Raw genomic sequence first — 19,097 nt, forward strand, 5'->3', positions numbered from 1 at the left:
TATGACAATATTAGGAAAGATATCTAAGAAGTCTAAGATGAATTAATTAGTTAAGCATTGTATCCAAAGGGACAACCATTAAAAAACCATTACTAAAACTACTATGGTGGCATCATTTTACACTGATGGTATAATAGTATTTTAATATACACACATTACAATTTTTATGACTTATATTCAGCAAGTGCACATTAAATTGATCAAAAGTGACAAATCTTTTGCAACATAATAAATGTCTTTACTATTTCAAATAAAAGCTGCTCTTTTGAACTTTCTGCTAATAAAAGCTGTTCTTTTGAAAATTATTCTGTTTGCATCATTGAATCATTATTTACCTGTTTATCCCTATAAAGTGCCTTTGAAACCATCTATATTGTATAAAGCACTGTATGCTGTCAATTAAGGAGACTTGACTTTCTATTTATTAACAAATACTGAAAAAAACATTAGGCAGCACAACATTTTCAACATTGGTAAAAAACAGCAATGTAGAAAGGCTGCAAAACAATCCAGCTTTGCATCACAGGAATAAATTACATTTTAAAATAAATTGAAATTGAAAACAGATATTTTAAATTGTAATAATATTTCACAATATTACTGATTTTACTGTATTTTTGTCAAATAAATGCAGCCTTGCTGAGCATAAGAGACTTCTTCTGATCACAAACTTTGAACAGTAGTGTATCCCATAATTCCTTATTAATGTGCCATGGTATTTACATGGTAAAAAAAAAACAATTGTACTTTTTGTTAGTGAAATGAAGAACAATACATTAACAACTGCTATAGATATTCAAATATTGAACTTTCCAACCATCAAAAAATTGACAGATAATGTGTGTGCTCAAGCAAACAATCAAACCCATATGTGATGTGAAACATTTCCATAAACAATTGTTCAGCTTGATCTGGAAAATACTACCACTGGGGGAAGGGCAAACTCAGAGCTATCTGGGAGGCAACCTGGGGACGAAGCAACAAACCTTTCGTTGACTTTAACGACAGGGTTATGCTATCTTCAAGCTAACTAGCTCCTGTCAATAAGTCATTGATGCAGTTAAGTCGTTAAGCAGTCTAGACAGAAAGGGAGTTCCAACCTGCCTAAACGTCTTTTATTCTGTTATATCTGCTACAGCTTTTACGAGAAATGGACAAAACCTTTTCCTCCCATTTGAAACAGTGTTGCAAACACATTGAAACTGGCTTTAAAACGACATAAAAGTCCTTTTAAATGGTCTAGAAGACAGCAATGTTCATGCCAAAAGTATTTAGACTTCAGTCGGTTATAATGGACATGCTACAGTACATTTTGTCAGCAGACAAAGAGGTAGAAACCTCTATTCTCTGAACTGAACTTAAAATCTGAACTGCCATGATCATAAATCTTAGTGCTATTAGAGCTTAGTGCCAAAACGCGTGCAATATTTCTCCAGGAAAACTAGTTTTGCATTTCTCTCTGTCAAAACAGACTTTTCAGGCAACCATTATGGTTGGCAATCAATCAACCTTCAAAAAAATCTTCAACCATAACATCGAATTAAGTGGAGGAAGTGGAGAAGGACAACAAAGCGCAGATTGTCGTTTTTGTTTTTGCTAAAGTGACCGGTGTGGTAGTGCAGGGGAGGTTGGCCGCGAACGACCCCTGATCTGTCAGTAATCCATCACACGCAAGGGCCTGTTTGGATTGGGAACTGTTTCCATGTGCTCCGGGGACTCTTGTAACTTCACTGTAAGAGCTAATGTACAAAACAAGCTGCTTAGCGGCTAAGTGATATTGCACAGGAGACAAAAAATAAACCTAAATCAAAGAAATCTGGCGGTATGTAGTCAAGCAAGATTCACTAGCATTACGGCTAATGTGGTTTAATAGATGCGAAGATAAAAATAGTTTCTTAAAAAAAAAAACCAAAAAACTGTTTTCCTTCATTAAAATGCCATTTCGGACTGATTCACAACAAAGTGTCGAATCGGTTACACTTTATTTTAAGGTGTCTGTGTTACAGTGTAATTAAGTACTAAGAAATATTAATTAAATAAATGTACGTACTTTAGGGTTAGGGTAGGATTAGGTTTGGTTTAGGGTTAGTTGCATGTAATTATGCATATTTTAGTTATTACTTGCATGAGTAACAAAGGACACTGTACCTAAGAAAGTTTTTCGCACATGCAGAACGCTATTGTAACGGGACACCGGGCGAGTTCGTTTACGTCATCGGAATGTTAGCATGTGCTTTCACCGCAGCCAAGAAATGCTTGACTTAAGCCAAGTTTCACATCTCTGAAATCCTTGGATTTAAATTTCCCCTAACGTCTTTCAACTTGCCAAATATGCAGGATTAGGCAGGATTCCTTGGAGAAACTGGGAGTCATGCGAAGTTTTCTCAAAAGTTCAGACGCTCAAACTTGGAGATCCACACTCACCTTTGACCCTGGGAAAGACTTGCTCTTTTTCACATCAGAGAAGGTCAATGTTAATGAGCTGCTGGGTAATGTGGGCAGCTTTAGATGCTGCCCGAACAGAGAAGTGGAGCCCTCCTGCATTACCATTACCTAAGAGATGAAAGACAATGAAAGAAATGAATACTTTTATTCAGCAAGGATAGAAAATGACAGTAAAAGATTGCTATATCAAAAGATATCTACAAAAGATTTCTAATGCTGTTCTTTTGAACTTTCTACTCAACAAAGAATTCTCAAAAATAATGTATTACGGTTTCCACAAAAAAGATTAAGCAGCACAAATGTTTTCAACACTGATCAGCATATCAGAACGATTTCTGAAGGATCATGAGACACCGAAAGACTGGAGGTGATGATGTTGAAAAATCTGCATTTTAAAATATATTTAAGTAGTTATTGTAGTAATATTTACAATATAGAATTGTAATACTTTCGAATGTTAGTGTATGCTACAATCAGTTATTTTTTGTGTGTTTTACTGACATGAGCTACTATGTTTCATTATACACAAAAAGCCGTTTTTTACACACAAAGCAAGGAAAAGGAAAGTTTTTTTCAGATGCAGAGAAAGTCACTGTATTTTGAAGATTACATTAAGTGTGCGTTAAAAAATGAAAACGGTAAACTTCAAAAGGAACTTCTGTTGAACTTGTTAAACTAGGGCTGAGTGTAATATTGAGTTTGTAGAATATATTAATATATTTGTCATAAATTATATAGGATAAGGCAATACCATTATATCGTTATACAGTTTGATTTTACGAGCTCATCTGAAAAATAGCGGAGTTGCTGCGAGGAAAATGCATAATCCAATTTGTGCTAAACATGAGACAAGCTTTATATGAAGGGCTTCAAAATAACTCGTAAGATACAATTAATGTGCATAGTTTAAAGCAGCTTGATCCGCTCTGTGCTGTCGTGTCTCTGGACCGGAGCTGTGGCGGTTCCAGTGATTTCCAGACTTCATTCGCCCCAAAATGGAAAGCATATTTACATACACTGTCTGAATCGTTCCCTATCCCCTATAGTGCACTAGGGGATTCACATGCCATTCACTATATAGAAAATGGTAATATTGTGAACAAGAGACCGATTTTAGCTGCAGCTTCAATGGCTATTTATAATGTAGGGGGGCGGAGCTTCAGAATCTAGAGAGCATTTGATTGGACAGAAAATCTGATGAGAAGCTGAAGTGCAGAGTGATGTCATCAAAAACTGATCCGTATTGGCGGAAGTGAGAAACTGAGTTTTTAACACTTATATCTTCTAAATGCAAAATGTTGTCATTGTTTTGGAGCACACTAGCTTATAGATAACAGTAAGACTAACATATTCATACTAAAAGCCAAACTAATTAAATCTTGATTTCATGGGGAAACCCTTTTTAACCCTTTTTTTGTGTGCAAATAGCCTTCATGGTTACATTCACTATTTATTTGTTTTCATAGCCTTCAATATTTTTGTTGTACAACATTGGGCAGGATGGGGAAAAAACATTTTTACTAAATAAATGTAAAAAAAGGCTTTTTTTTTTTTTTACCAAATAGTGAAAAATGTAGAAAATATCAAGATATATATATATATATAGTATATTGCCATTCAGCCAAAAAAATAGAGAGATACGATTTTGAACACATTTAAACATTTAAAATGGAGTTTGTCCTTACTTTGGAGTCCTCTGAAGATCTTTTGTGAGGATCCCGTTGCTGTAAAGGACAAAGTACAGATATTACAGTCGAGAAAAAAAGGACTATGAATCAACACAACACCACCAGAGACAAACAAACACTCTCTAACACACATTTTGGCAAGAAGCACTCTGCTTACTCCTAGCCTGATGTAATGAAGAAATGCCTTTCAACAGCCAAAACAATCAGGTAAATTGGAAAGGACCTTTCTCAGTCACCACCTCGCTAAATTGATATTGCTCTCTTAATTAAAACAACTTCCCGCGCAACTGCCGTTTGCCAATAAACGCTTTTGATTCCTGCCGTGCTTCATCTGTAACCCAGACCAGCACCAGAGATGTTGTCATACCCCCAGCCATAAAACATTTGAATTACTGGAATGAGGCAAGAGAGGGCGAACTAAAACTACAAAGAGAGCCCTCTCAAGAATCATGACTTTAAATATGTCTTAAGGGTAAAAGCTTCCCATTTCATGGCTAATCCACACTAATGTGCTTTCGAATGCTGGTGGAACTTCAAAACGTGTCCAAGATCAACAAAACGAATCAATATAAGCCAGTTGATTCATAAAAAGCACGTGGATCCCTCTGGAAGGGGCCCAAAGATAACTCAAGTTTCCTGTAGTGATAGATGGTCGTGTCAAGACGAGCCCAATCAAATCTTGTAAAGTTGCTTATTGTCTTGGTTGATGGGAACAGTAATTCCATTAGGACCGATTGCCTGACATTGGCCTTCATCTCTGGAAGACTGTTTTGCTAGCGATAACACAGACGAGCAGCAAGGTATATCCTCGCATCTTTCACCTGTGAACAGAGTGCACGTATTTTAAAACCACATGGGGCTACTAGTCAATTCCTCTGCAATTAACACCTTTTCTAATGAACACCTGATTTTCCAGCACCCAAACTCTTGAATAGTCTTCCTAGCCTTGTTCGGGAAGCAGATTAAATCAGTTTAAATCTAGACTAAAAACACAACTGGCATACACATAACCTGGCAAACACATAACACATTATCCATTTATATTATTCAAATCAGTTAAATGATTGTTAGGCTGCATAAATTAGGTCAACCAGAACCGGGAACACTTCCTATAACAATCTGGTTTCTCCCAAAGTTTTTTTCTCTATTCCGTCCCCTGATGGAGTTTGGGTTCCTTGCCACTGTCGACCTCTGGCTTGCTTAGTTGGGGACACTTAATATTCAACAACAATATAATGTGACTGTACTGAAGCTACTGTATGAGAGCTGAACTGAGCTGGGCGATGACATCATTTTTGCAGAACTGCTTTAAAGATGAAATGAACTAATTTAATAATTGCTGATCTTTATCAACAGAACTGAATCAACACAAAACTGACTTCAGCTGAACAAATGAAACGCATCATTTTCCTAACGTACATTAGCTCAGGAACTGATCATGGAAATCACATGACTTCAATAATAAAAAAAGACCCAGCCATCCCGTCCCCAGAGGTGAGTCACGTACCCCTCCGGCCTTGAGCAGCTTCCTGCGAAACTCTTCAGTAGGGTTGTTGAACGTGAGCTTTTCACACCGGAGATGATTGACAGGTGGGTGGCCCTCCAAGTGCAGAAACAAATCGTAATCAAAGCGCACTTTTTTTGGTTCTTCCTGGTGAAAAGTGACAAAAATATTACCCAATGTACATAGTCACAGTGCTGTCTGAATTGGTTTAAATTTATGTAACGGATCAAATGCACTTGTTTATATGGATATTAATTCACAAATTACATGTTTGCTCAAAAGACAGTACCTTATTTTTAAAGTAAACTTCAATAGGCAAGATGAATCCAGCGTATCCAGACTCTTCAACTTTATATGGTGGATCCTTGCACACTGCAAGAGAAAGAAAGAGACTGTTAGTTTAATTTTAGCATGAAAATCACCAATACTTTAAGCAATAAGGGACAAATAGGTGTGGTGTACTGTGAATATAACCATGGTGTGGTTGTTGTTAGGTTCAACACCATGCTTGCAATCCCTTTAGTCGTAATATACAGTACAGGCCAAAAGTTTGGACACATTACTATTTTTAATGTTTTTGAAAGAAGTTTCTTCTGCTCATCAAGCCTGCATTTATTTGATCAAAAATACAGAAAAAAAAAAATATTATTGTGATATATTATTGCAATTTAAAATAATTGGTTTTCAATTTATTATACTTTAAATTATCATTTATTTCTGTGATGCAAAGCTGAATTTTCAGGATCATTACTCCAGTCTATCACATGATCCTTTAGAAATCATTCTAATATTCTGATTTATTATGAGTGTTGGAAACAGTTCTGCTGCCTAATATATTTGATGAATAAAAGGTTAAAAAGAACTGCATTTATTCAAAATAAAAAATCTTCTTTACTATCACTTTTTATCCATTTAACACATCCTTGCTGAATAAAAGTATTGATTTATTTAAAAAAATAAAAAATAAAATAAATACTAACCCCAAATTACTGACCAGTAGTGTATATTGTTGTTACAAAAGATTTCTATTTTTAAAACATTTGCTTCTTTTTTTTTTTTTTTTGGGATACTTTGATGAATAAAAAGTAAAAAAAAAAAAAAAAAAAAAAAAAAAAGAAGCAAATGTTTTAAAAATAGAAATCTTTTGTATTTATTTGATCAAATAATTTGACCTGCATTTATTTGATCAAAAATACAATATTTAAAAAAAAATCTGTATTTTTGATCAAATAAATGCAGGCTTGATGAGCAGAAGAAACTTCTTTCAAAAACATTAAAAAAAGTAATGTGTCCAAACTTTTGGCCTGTACTGTAGCTTGACTGCATTTTATAAAGTTGGTATTACATAAGAAATAAAATTGTATTAACACATTTTACCAAGCAAATACATTAAAAGAAAATAATGAAATTTACTTGAGGATCATAAAACCCAAATACACATTTTATTTGTTACGTTAACAGTTGCACATCAATGAAAACAACAATAGCACTGATTATGTTTATTATTTGAGGGAAGGAGTTTTTTTGTTTGTTTTTCTGGGCCATTTCATTCTTCCAGTTTAAAAAGAACCAATGTCATGAAAAGTGAGGTATGTGTGTTAATTCGGACTCAGAGTGGTGATTGGCTGCCGTGGCTGGAGAGTACTTTTCCATGTCATCAGTTTCTGAGCTTTTCTCCACATTACTCATGAGAATAAACTCTTCTAATCCAATCACTGCGCTGTATTACGCATGAGATCTCATTACAGCAGAGAATTCAAATGTGACAAGACCTCTGCCTGTTCGGCTGTGTGTTCGGACACGTGTCGTATGTTTTCAAAGTACAGTAAAGCAAAAGTGTAGTTTGCATATTTTTCAACACATGAAATATTGACTGTAACAATATTTAATAAGTACCAACATGAGAGCGGTTTCTGCTGAGAACACTGAGATGAGTTTAACACTCACAGCGCGGATCACAGTTCATATCTGGACCGGAGCAAGCGTGTTTCAAGTTATGGACATATTTCACATATTCTAGTGCTCAAAACATGAACCAGCACCAAATATGTATGTGCACATATTTCATCCATGTCTTCTTCAAATGAGATAGAGATAGATCTGATATAGATAGATGGCATCGGATTATGAACACAATGGCACAAATTATTCTGATACACAATGATGTAAACCAGAAATTCAAAGAAGAATAGACAAAAAAAAGTAACTTTATTCTTTCTGTGTTAAACTGATGATGTAATTTGTCCAGAGATTGTAGTGCTCGTAAATGTAATGAATATATCATTAGACATTTTAAATGTTATTCCTCATTTTTCATATAGATCAGTAGCTCTAATGCGGATTTGTTGATAATTCTAAGAATAATTTGTCAAAACATATTTAATGCGTTCATGATAGTTATTAGTATTCTCTAATGATGAGAGTTTTGTGCGTTTGTTGTTATATATTTATTCTTATATTGTTTATTACACGTACACACACACACACACAAGTATTTTTACAGAAGTCTCTTGAGCTCATCAAGGCTGCATTTATTTGATCTAAAATACAGTAAAAACTGTAATATTGTTGCCATTTGAGCTGCCATTAATCCAGTCTTCACTGTCACATGATCCATCAGAAATAAAAATATATAGCCCATACATAAATCAACTTTAAACAAATTGTCTTTATTCATAATGAACCCTTTGTGAACATTAAACTTCATTGCCAAGTAAAAATATATGGTGGAAAGTTGCAATAAACTCCACATCAACACCACGTCTCAGGGAGGCGTTCGTAAAAGGTTCACTGCCTCTCAAGGGAACTTATTAGTGTTTAGACTTGCAGTTTAAATGACCTGGAACGTGTGTCACATCTTTCGATTAACTGCATTATTTATATGTCTTTATGGCCAACTCCTTTGTGCAACATAAAAACAATGCGCTTCAATCTTGTTAGTTTAAATTTATGGCCTTCATCAAGATACACTACTTATAAAAATAAACTGCTCCAAAGTACATTTAGTTTTGCTGACACAAATCATTCATCATCATCACTATCATCATCATCATCATCATCATCATCTCAAAACACCAAACCTCAGCAGTGAATACATTTTCTGTTTTACAGCATTGCCTTGCTATTCATCTACAAACACATCTCAGCCTTTTTATCTCTCTTACACACACACACACACACACACACACACACACACACACACACACACACACACACACACACACACACACACACACACACACACACACACACACACACACACACACACACACACACACACACACACACACACACACACACACACACACACACACACACACACTTCAAGGTACAAAAGAAAAAAACATCAGGCTTGGTCCCAATTAGTCACTTCAGGATAAACACCCAGTTTAGGTCAGGTGACGTCCCATGGGAACACTTGTTTGTCTCGTTCTCCAAATCCCAAAAGAGCTTCTTAACAGCATCACCAATTAGACAACATGTACTGTTGAGCATTAATGGATACAAGGACACCTGCAGCCAACGTGAAGTAAAGAGAGGAACTAGGCTATTTCTTTCCTTGCGACTTTTAATATAATGAACTGCACTCAATACCATGTCATAATTAAGCCATTATTAAAATAAACTGCCTCACAAATCAGTTTTTGTTTGATGATTAACCTCAAACTCTCAAATGTTGCGGATATGGTTCTCAAAAAATGCTGAAAATAGTTTCCACAATTTTAGGCAGCAAAGATACGTTTTTATTTGGTTAAAAAAGATGTCAAAAAGATGAATGGTACTACATGCAGATACGGACTTAAAGCGTAGCCTTGAAGTCTTTTTCGATGAACCGACACAGAACTCATTCAAACAGGTAGTGGAAAAACTCAAGATGATCTCGTTATTTTCTCGGCATTGCTCTCGAAGGAAACTAACAAAGCTCAACATCAATCGGCAAGCTATGGTTGTAATAGCAACTGAGCCCCTTCCCCCCCTCAGGCTATGTGATGGCTTTAATGGCTAGACGATGACTGACCTCGAGCCTAAGGTCATCGGATCCCAAAACAGCATCCGCTAAACAAATATTACAGAGATTGATTGCAGTGTCGGGTCACGTTTAGTTATCGTCCCTTGAAAGGGTCTGTTAGTATGGTGCATTCATTCAAGCCACTGGCAGTGAGAAGAGTGGGAAAACTATTATAGGGTGTTTTGTTTGCAAGATGCTTTCTCTCCTGTGTGGGATTTCTTAGCTATTCAAAACACTTTAACAAGCATAACTCTCCAAACTCAAGTGGTATATGCTCTTGCTGGAGGCTTCTGTGTTTATAATTGCGCTCTAGCAAACTATTATAACTCAAACTTTCAGGGAAAAATGTTTCAAACAAAGACTGAAAGAGTTGTGGGAAGCTTAGTGATGGTGACGTCGAGGTCATGCGCGTAAGAGTCCTACGCTTTTCGTTAGTCGCAGACCCTAGAAAAATCCAATGGAAAAATCCTGTTGGGTTTTTGTCAAGGGAACCAGTGTGATGCTGACTTCTGGGTTGGCCTACAAAAATACGTCAGTACTACAGCACTCTAAACATCAACTTCTAGCTCAACCAATGGCGTGAGCTTGGAGTGACGCTTGGCATTAAGGTGATTGGCTAATAAAAAGTTCTGAAAAAATAAATAAATAAAAAAATAAAAAAAGTAGGCTAGTCTTCACGCTAGCCATGCAAAACTGCATGTCATGGGCTAAAATATCACTCACATACACACACACACACACAGGCAACAAATCACACAGCGGAGCTAACCATGAACTCCACAAACTAAAATGTAAATTACCCAGGACCATTTATATTATTTATTATGATTAGAAATAGGCCAAGCTGAAAATTTCCATTTGACATAAAAGGCCATGGAAAGTTGACATGACATGCATTGTGCTGTATTTCAAAAATGTAGTATCTTTACTAATTCATTTATAATAATTGTGCATGTAGCTTTAATGACAAAACGAAATATTTGTACTTGAAAAAACTTTAATATTAACAAGTTGAACTTTATTGTAAATAATGTAATGCATTAGGTATCGGGAAATAACAACGAACAACCTTTTTACAGTATTTAGATGATCACTTTACTTGATCACCAATATTTTAATTAGATAAGCAGTAACTGGCAAGATTTTACTTTATCACAACTTTAGTTTCATTACTTTATTAAGCGGGGGGAGGTCACATAGTCAATTCAAATGGCATCATTATTTAAAGCGTAACTCTCGCCAAAATGCAACCTAGGATCTTTTTGTGAATCTACCCGAGGCAAACTTTCGTTTAAAAGCATAATTAGGAAGGAAACGCCACTTTTAAGATTGACCGTATTTTTGTTTTCGGTCAAATTGCCTTTTGAATGGGAGTGCACGAATATGATGGCATCAAAATCGCCATTTTTAAAACACAAAGGCGGCGCGACACAACATGAAACTTTGCTGAAGTATCACCAGGGTAGTCGATCTCCGAATGCGAATGAACTGACTCTGAATTTTAGTATTGTTTCTTATATGAGGATCCTTTTCCAAATACAAGGTCAATGATTTTCACTAACGACAAAACAACAAATTATCCGTGAATTTATATGGAACTAAGCTTTAGGAGCTTTCCATCTTTACTCTCCTCCCTGTTACGTTGCATTCGGAGATCGACTATTTTCGACTGACAAAATACCGGCGGCCGGAAACAACAACAGCTTCAGTGAGTTGTTCAAAACCTTTCTTTTTAGTAGACTCTGTACACAAACAATGTAGTCAATGCTCAAGTTCATGTGTAGAGCCCCTGGTGATAATTCGAGCAAAGTTGCATGTTGTGTCGAGCCTTCTTAGTGTTTTAAAAATAGCGATTTTGATGGTATCATAGTAGTGCCCCAAGCACTCCCATTCAAAAGGAAATTTGACCGATAACGAAAATACGGTCAATCTTAAGTGGCGTTTCCATCCTAATTATGCTTTTAAACTAAAGTTTGCTTCTAGTAGATTAACAAAAAGACCCTATAGATTGCATTTTGGCGAGAGTTACGCTTTAAGCAACATTAGATGAGACAGATAGGCATATTAGACATGTGTTTCCTGCTAAAGCAAGATGTGATTTCAGAATGAGAATATAGAAAATATATTCTTATGTTGTTATTTATTTATATTTTATATATAGTATACACACACCCTACTGTTACATTTTTTGGCGGGTATATAGCATATAAACACTCACTCTATTGTTCATTATGAATTTATGTTTATTCATAATAATGAATAATGTTAAAAATTAAACATTAATCTTTGCTAGTTCATGATACCTAATGCCTTAAAAGTGTTGTAAAGTATTACCAATTAAATCAGTGTTACATCAAACTGCAGGGATGGTAAAAACCTAAAGAAAATTGGGTGACACTTTATTTTAAGGTGTCATTGTTACAGTGTAATTATATATTTAAGTACTGAGTAATATTAAGCAACTACATGTACTTACTATAGGGTTAGGGTAGGATTAGGATTTGGTTGAGGATTAGTTGCATGTAATTATGCATAATTTACTGTTATTACTAGGTAAGACAAGGACACTGGAAAATAAAGAGTTACCGAACATTGTGACTAGTTCCAAATTGTGACAAGACCTAAGATATATGTTTTCCATTTATACATTTTTAACCTAAAACCTTGATGTTGATAAGAAATAAATGTCTATGACACTTTGTGTGTGAACTACTCACTTTTTCCAATCTGGAAATCAGTAAAACTTTTCACATCTCATGGAAACCCCTTATCTGCCACACTTACCCTTAGGAAACTTCATAAACAACAACCTGCTGAATAACTTGCAAGACAGGTTGGAAAAAGGTGAGGATGTAGTTTAAAGTAGATCCACCTTAACTCAAAAGAAAACAGAACTGAACTTGAAATCTGTCTGGTTGTTATCTCAGCTCTAGATCTTTTGCTTAAGATGAAAAGGTCATTTTACACAGGAGATGGGGGGGTTGGGGGGGTAGACAGACTGTACGAGTGAAGTGCACAATACACTCATTGACCTCCAAGAGGAACTCAGCCAACAGCAACAGCAGAACCAGAACAGAGAATGAACTGCACAATTTTTACTGAAAAGGGCCAAGAAGAGTTTTTTCTCTCCTCCTTTACACACACACACACACACACACACACACACACACACACACACACACACACACACACACACACACACACACACACACACACACACAATTAAACAATGCCAGTCAGAATGCATTTGCCATTTTCCTGAGACTGGGTCATAACGAGGGGCAGCCGGAAGACACTGAGCCAAATTATAGGAAAAAAAGAAAAGACAAAGAATCTTGCAACAAAACAGACACTTCAAACCACAGGAGAGTTAGTCTGCCTAAACTAACAGATTTAATCTGCATTGCCTTTCTTAAATAATCCTTAAAGGGATAGTTCAACAAAAAATGAAATTCTCTCATCAATTACTCACCCTCATGTCGTTCCAAACACGCAAGACTTTCATTCATTTTCGAAACACAAATGAAGATACTTTTTATGAAATCTGAGAGATTTCTGTCCCTCCATTAATACATGCGCAACTTGACATTTTGACGCTTCAAAAAGTTCAGAAAGTGATCGTAAAACTAATCCATATGAATCAAGCGGTTTAGTCCATATTTTCTGAAGAGACTCGATTTATTTATTTGATGAACAGACTGAATTTAGGCTTTTATTCACTCACACATCAGCTGTGGTAAACGGAAGCTCAAGCATGTTCGCTTGATGTGCGAGAACCAATGAGGTTCATTCTCGTGTTACGCATCATGTTTGAGCTTCTGCGGGAACCAATGAGGTTTGTTTTCGTGTTACGCATCATGTTTGAGCTTCTGCAGGAACCAACCAATTAGGGGTGGGGGAAAAAATCGATTCTTCGATGCATCGCGATGCGGACGTGGACGATTCTGAATCGATTCACAAATGTCAAAAAACCGATTTTCTAAAAAAAAAAATATATATATATTTTTTCTAATAACGTAATATTGACGGAACGCAAAAGGCGGAACTATAAGCGGACGTGCAGTGCGCGGACAGTCTGTGGCGTGCACATAACAGAGTCGCGCACATACATAACAGACTCATGATGGCTGAGCGCCAAATTCGAACGGCACCTTCTTCGTTAAAAGCTAACGTATGTAAAATTGGCAATTTCATTGTTACCTATTTAGTATTTTTGTATGAGAGCTGCTTTCTGTATTGTTTAGTTTTCACATCAGTACACTGTGTAAACCGATCTGTTATACGTATACTGCAATATGTGCAATTTCAGTCACAAAAAGTTAAATTTTGACTGTGCTCTCTGCAGATATTCATTCACTTTTTTTGTATAAGCTGTTTTTGATTGTAGTATACAGCAAACATTTCAAGTCATAACTCTTTATTATTTAGTTGTGTATAAGAGTGGCTTTGTATGTTAATTGAAGCTACAGTAAGTTGTTCAAAAATGTTCATTTTGTCTTCTTAATGATTAAATTGGACAATTTTCTTCTAGAAAGACAAGGTGTTCAGGTGGAGAAAAACCCTTTTATTTACCTTGACATGTTTCGACTGCAACCTGCAGTCTTCTTCCACCTGAACAACACCTTGTCTTTCTAGAAGAAAATTGTCCAATTTCTACAGTATGTTGGTTCTGATCTACTTCCTAAAGGAAATAAGCCTTTCATTTATTTGTTATCAACTTGATGAGTCACAAAACAATGTGATGTATTCATTTCTGTGTTCTACAGAACATAAGCTACATACAAATAATTCTGAAGTTATAACTACACAACACAGAAAGTGCTTTGAGTTGTTGTTACTCAATAAAAGAGTTAAGTTATTCAGCAGCTGACTTTTAATACTGCAATCACTTTGTAGTGTATTTTCGTTTACTGTTGTGAAATGGAAAATCAATAATCGCTAATCGAGAATCGTTAATAATCGAAAATCGACTGTAATCGAATCGGGACTTCAATAATCGTAATCGAATCGAATCGGGAAATCAGACAGATTAACCGCCCCTACAACCAATGAGGTTTGTTCTCGTGCCACACATCATCTTTGAGCTTCTGCGGGAACCAATGAGGTTTGTTCTCGTGTTACGCATCATGTTTGAGCTTCTGCAGGAACCAATGAGGTTTGTTCTCGTGTTACACATCATGTTTGAGCTTCTGCAGGAACCAACCAATGAGGTTTGTTCTCGTGTCACACATCATCTTTGAGCTTCTGCAGGAACCAATGAGGTTTGTTCTCGTGTTACACATCATGTTTGAGCTTCTGCAGGAACCAATGAGGTTTGTTCTCGTGTTACGCATCATGTTTGAGCTTCTGCAGGAACCAATGAGGTTTGTTCTCGTGTTACACATCATGTTTGAGCTTCTGCAGGAACCAATGAGGTTTGTTCTCGTGTTACGCATCATGTTTGAGCTTCTGCGGGAACCAATGAGGTTTGTTCTCGTGTTACGCATCATGTTTGAGCTTCTGCGGGAACCAATGAGGTTTGTTCTCGTGTTACACATCATGTTTGAGCTTCAGCGGGAACCAACCAATGAGGTTTGTTCTCGTGTCACACATCATCTTTGAGCTTCTGCAGGAACCAATGAGGTTTGTGCTCGTGTTACGCATCATGTTTGAGCTTCAGCGGGAACCAACCAATGAGGTTTGTTCTCGTGTCACACATCATCTTTGAGCTTCTGCAGGAACCAATGAGGTTTGTGCTCGTGTTACACATCATGTTTGAGCTTCTGCAGGAACCAATGAGGTTTGTTCTCGTGTTACGCATCATGTTTGAGCTTCTGCAGGAACCAATGAGGTTTGTTCTCGTGTTACGCATCATGTTTGAGCTTCTGCAGGAACCAATGAGGTTTGTTCTCGTGTTACGCATCATGTTTGAGCTTCTGCAGGAACCAATGAGGTTTGTTCTCGTGTTACGCATCATGTTTGAGCTTCAGCGGGAACCAACCAAAGAGGTTTGTTCTCGCGCATCAAGCACATTGATCTTCTGTTTATGTTCGCTGATTAAAGTTTATATGTGAATAAAAGCCTAAATTCAGTCTGTTCATCATATAAAGCAAGTGTCTCTTCAGAAACTTTGTATGATTTAATTATCATTTACGGTTCAGTCCAATCAAACACTACTGATTCGTAGTACATTTCTCCACAATATCCAGTCATAGTAACACTTGGGCTTGTGGGAAGAGAATTTCACTTGGTCTCAGATTACAATCTCATATCTGACCTAAAGACTCCAAAGAACGATATACCTGTAACATAAACAATCCCACTTTACAGCGGACCACCTGCACAGGGTTCAACCCAGGCCACAACCACAGTGCTCAAGCCATAAATCCTCTTTCATGCTGATAAAATATAAATGTAACTCAGAAATTATTAACAGGGATTTACTGTTGAAAATCAAATCAGTGCAGCCAGACACAAAATAAGTTGTGTTACTAATGCAAGCCCTGTATGCATTACCCAGAACACATCTGCAATGTCTTACATAGAGCCACGCACAGAGAGCAATGTCCACCAGCTGTAGCACAAGAACATATTTTAGAAAAATATTTTCAAATTATGCTTCCATTAAGGCAAATTACAAATGCATTACATTTATTTTAAATTACAAATATTTATAAATTTATGTAAGAAACTATTATTAATTACAAATATATTATTTAAAAAATATTAAATTGCAATATTTTTCATTAGTATTATAATATTAATTATTGATACAATAAAAGTTTATGAATTTATTAATAAAATATTTATTTATTAATAAAAGTGTATTAATTTATTAATAAAAGTTTATTAATTTAAAATATATTCTGTCAAATGAAGAAATAAGTGAACATTATAATATTGCATGTTCCAATATAATGTTCCAATGGAATTCTTTCCCCCCAAAAAATTGGCTTCTATCCCTTGCATTCTTGCTTTTTTACATTCAATTAAATAAGACAGTAGAGGAATATACCATGATTAAAATCTATGGAAAGCCAATAGTAAAAAAAACTTTAAAAAATTGAGGCAAGCTTAATGAGGACCTGCAAAATACGTTCCACAGTTTAGATAATCACCTGCCTAAGTCAGTAGGTCACCATGCTTCGCAGATTACTGGACTATTGAGGCGACTGCATTCAGAGCTAATCAACCCAGTAGCTTAAGCACGACAAATGTAGCATTAAGTTGTCACAACAGCTAACTGTTGTATTCCTGAATCTTTTAATTTGCTCAGCAAGAAGGAGCAGAACCATTGAGGTGGCGGCAGCCTCATTAAAGAGGAGACGGTAGCTTGCAATCGCAGTGCCCTTGCTGTGACTCAAGACTCATAAAATCCTCCCATTCATTTTCATTAGAGTGCTGGCTGACCTGGAATAACAAATCATTTGTGATGTGAAATGGGTCGGTCCATAATTGGTCCCAGACTCAAGCACAATATTGACAGCAGCCAAACTCTCAGTAAGACCTTAAAGTGATGGTGACCCGCGCTGACTTCCAGACAGTGCTTGAATTGACCTTGCCTCTTTATTACTACAGGAAATCTGTAATATCATTAGCCAGCATTTGAACATTGTTAGATGCTTTTTCCCAATCAAATATATTAGGTTTCAGCAGGTGCCATGAGAATGTGAGACTGAAAAAGATTAGGCAGTGCACTGCTGGTTTAAAACAGAGGTTAAACCTCATTAGGAAGGTTTGGAGAATTAGTGCGATGAAAGAAACAACTAAACATTTGAGGTGGCAAATGTAAAACCACAATATGTGCTTACTCTCAGCTTAAGACAGCCTGCCTGAACCTGTAAACAAGTGACAAAGAGGTTGTGAGGAAACCAATAAAATGCCACTAAAGCTGCATAAGTGATGTCTGTCCTGCTATCACTAGCTCGGTTTCATCCATTATCCATTTTTATGCTTATTTTGGCATATAGCATTAAAATAGAAAAGAATAAATGCTGGATGGAAAAGCCAAGATGTGCATACGTTCTAAAAATGCACATAAAATACGTAGGCTATGCACTCAATTGAGGCAGATCTTTTTTTTTATCTGATAAGAAGACATGCGCATAAACTATGATGGAAACACATTTACCAAATAAAGCAAATGCAAACAGAGCAACAAAAAGTTTTTTTTTTTTTTATAAAAATAAATAAATAAAAATATCACGTGACTTTGCCTAACTGGACTAACCAGTGGATCAGTTTCATCGCACAGCATCTCAAATGTTGGTTTGATCATTCTGAAATCTCTGAATTCTATTATTTATTTTTTTATATTTTATTACAGATATTTTGCACAAATTTCCCAAGAAGTGACGATTTAGTTCTCTTGAACACATGGGACGGAAACACTGATTTATGCGCAAATGTTTTATGTGATATTCCAATTTTTTTTTAAATTCCCTCCCAGAAGCGTCTCACATGATTGTTCACAAACACCAGCATCTGAACACAAGAGAACATGACAGATTTTATTGTGTTTTATCCATTCGCTGTGAGACGCAAGTCATTTATGATGTAGAAGAAAAAAAAGAAAGAAAAAAAAAACAGTTTCTTCCCCGATTGATTATTTTTATTATTATTTTTTATTTTATCATTTATTTTTTTATATTTTTATTACAGATATTTTGCACAAATTTCCCAAGAAGTGACGATTTAGTTCTCTTGAACACATGGGACGGAAACGCTGATTTATTCACAAATGTTTTATGCGATATTCCAATTTTGTGCATAATTGTTGCATATTTTTTTCCATCCAACTCTGGATGGAAACACAGTCAGTGAGAAAGAAGGTTTGGTCTATACACACGTATATACTAAATGTACCGTCAAAACGCACTGCAGACTTAATTTTTTTTATTGGACAAAATTAAAATTCTGCCCAATAAAGTCATGTTATGGCCGATAACTGACAAATGACAGATGTTAAAATTCTAATTCTAAATTCTAAAACTAATTTTGTCTAAATAAATTAAAACCAAATACTAAATCAATTGTTTGAAAAATATGATATATGAAAAATATGAAATATGGATATTGATTTTGAGATTCACTACATTTAAGAGTGTTTTTAAATATAATCTTTAAGTGAACATTAAGTAACGGCAATGGTAATCTAAATGTAAAAATAGCAGAAAGGAGCATTACTATTAAATATTCTAAATAGAGCTACAGCTTTCCTGTAGCTCAGTGGTAAGAGCATTGTGTTAACAACGCAAGGTTGTGGGTTCGATCCCAGTGGATTGCACATGCCTATGTATAAATGTATAGGATAATGCAATGTAAGTCGCTTTGGATAAAAGCGTCTGCCAAATGCATAAATGTAAAAAAAAAAAAATTGTTAAATTGTCCAATGCGGATAAATAAAAAAATCTCTAATATCAGCCAATAACTGAAAATGGTACCAATATACTGTGCATCCCTGTATAAATTA

At 35.7% G+C, this 19,097-nt stretch overlaps 1 protein-coding gene and 1 long non-coding RNA gene across 3 annotated transcripts in view; one reads left to right on the plus strand and one right to left on the minus strand.

Moving 5' to 3' along the window:
* Positions 1-19,097, minus strand: part of mllt3 (MLLT3 super elongation complex subunit) — a 45,762-nt gene that overhangs the window by 896 nt on the left and 25,769 nt on the right. For both annotated transcript variants that reach the window (XM_082155809.1, XM_082155808.1), the window contains exons 3-6: positions 5,927-6,009; positions 5,641-5,784; positions 4,131-4,169; positions 2,425-2,553 (exon numbers count right to left, since the gene is read on the minus strand). In XM_082155809.1, coding sequence (XP_082011935.1) covers positions 2,425-2,553; positions 4,131-4,169; positions 5,641-5,784; positions 5,927-6,009 — 395 coding nt within the window. The remainder of the gene's footprint in view (positions 1-2,424; positions 2,554-4,130; positions 4,170-5,640; positions 5,785-5,926; positions 6,010-19,097) is intronic.
* Positions 14,706-17,788, plus strand: LOC309487975. Its single transcript, XR_014201956.1, has 2 exons — positions 14,706-15,217; positions 15,269-17,788. It is a non-coding gene; the product is annotated as an uncharacterized lncRNA (long non-coding RNA).

This window comes from Leuciscus leuciscus, assembly GCF_965113295.1.
Source record: "Leuciscus leuciscus genome assembly, chromosome: 2".
Lineage (NCBI taxonomy): Eukaryota > Metazoa > Chordata > Actinopteri > Cypriniformes > Leuciscidae > Leuciscus > Leuciscus leuciscus.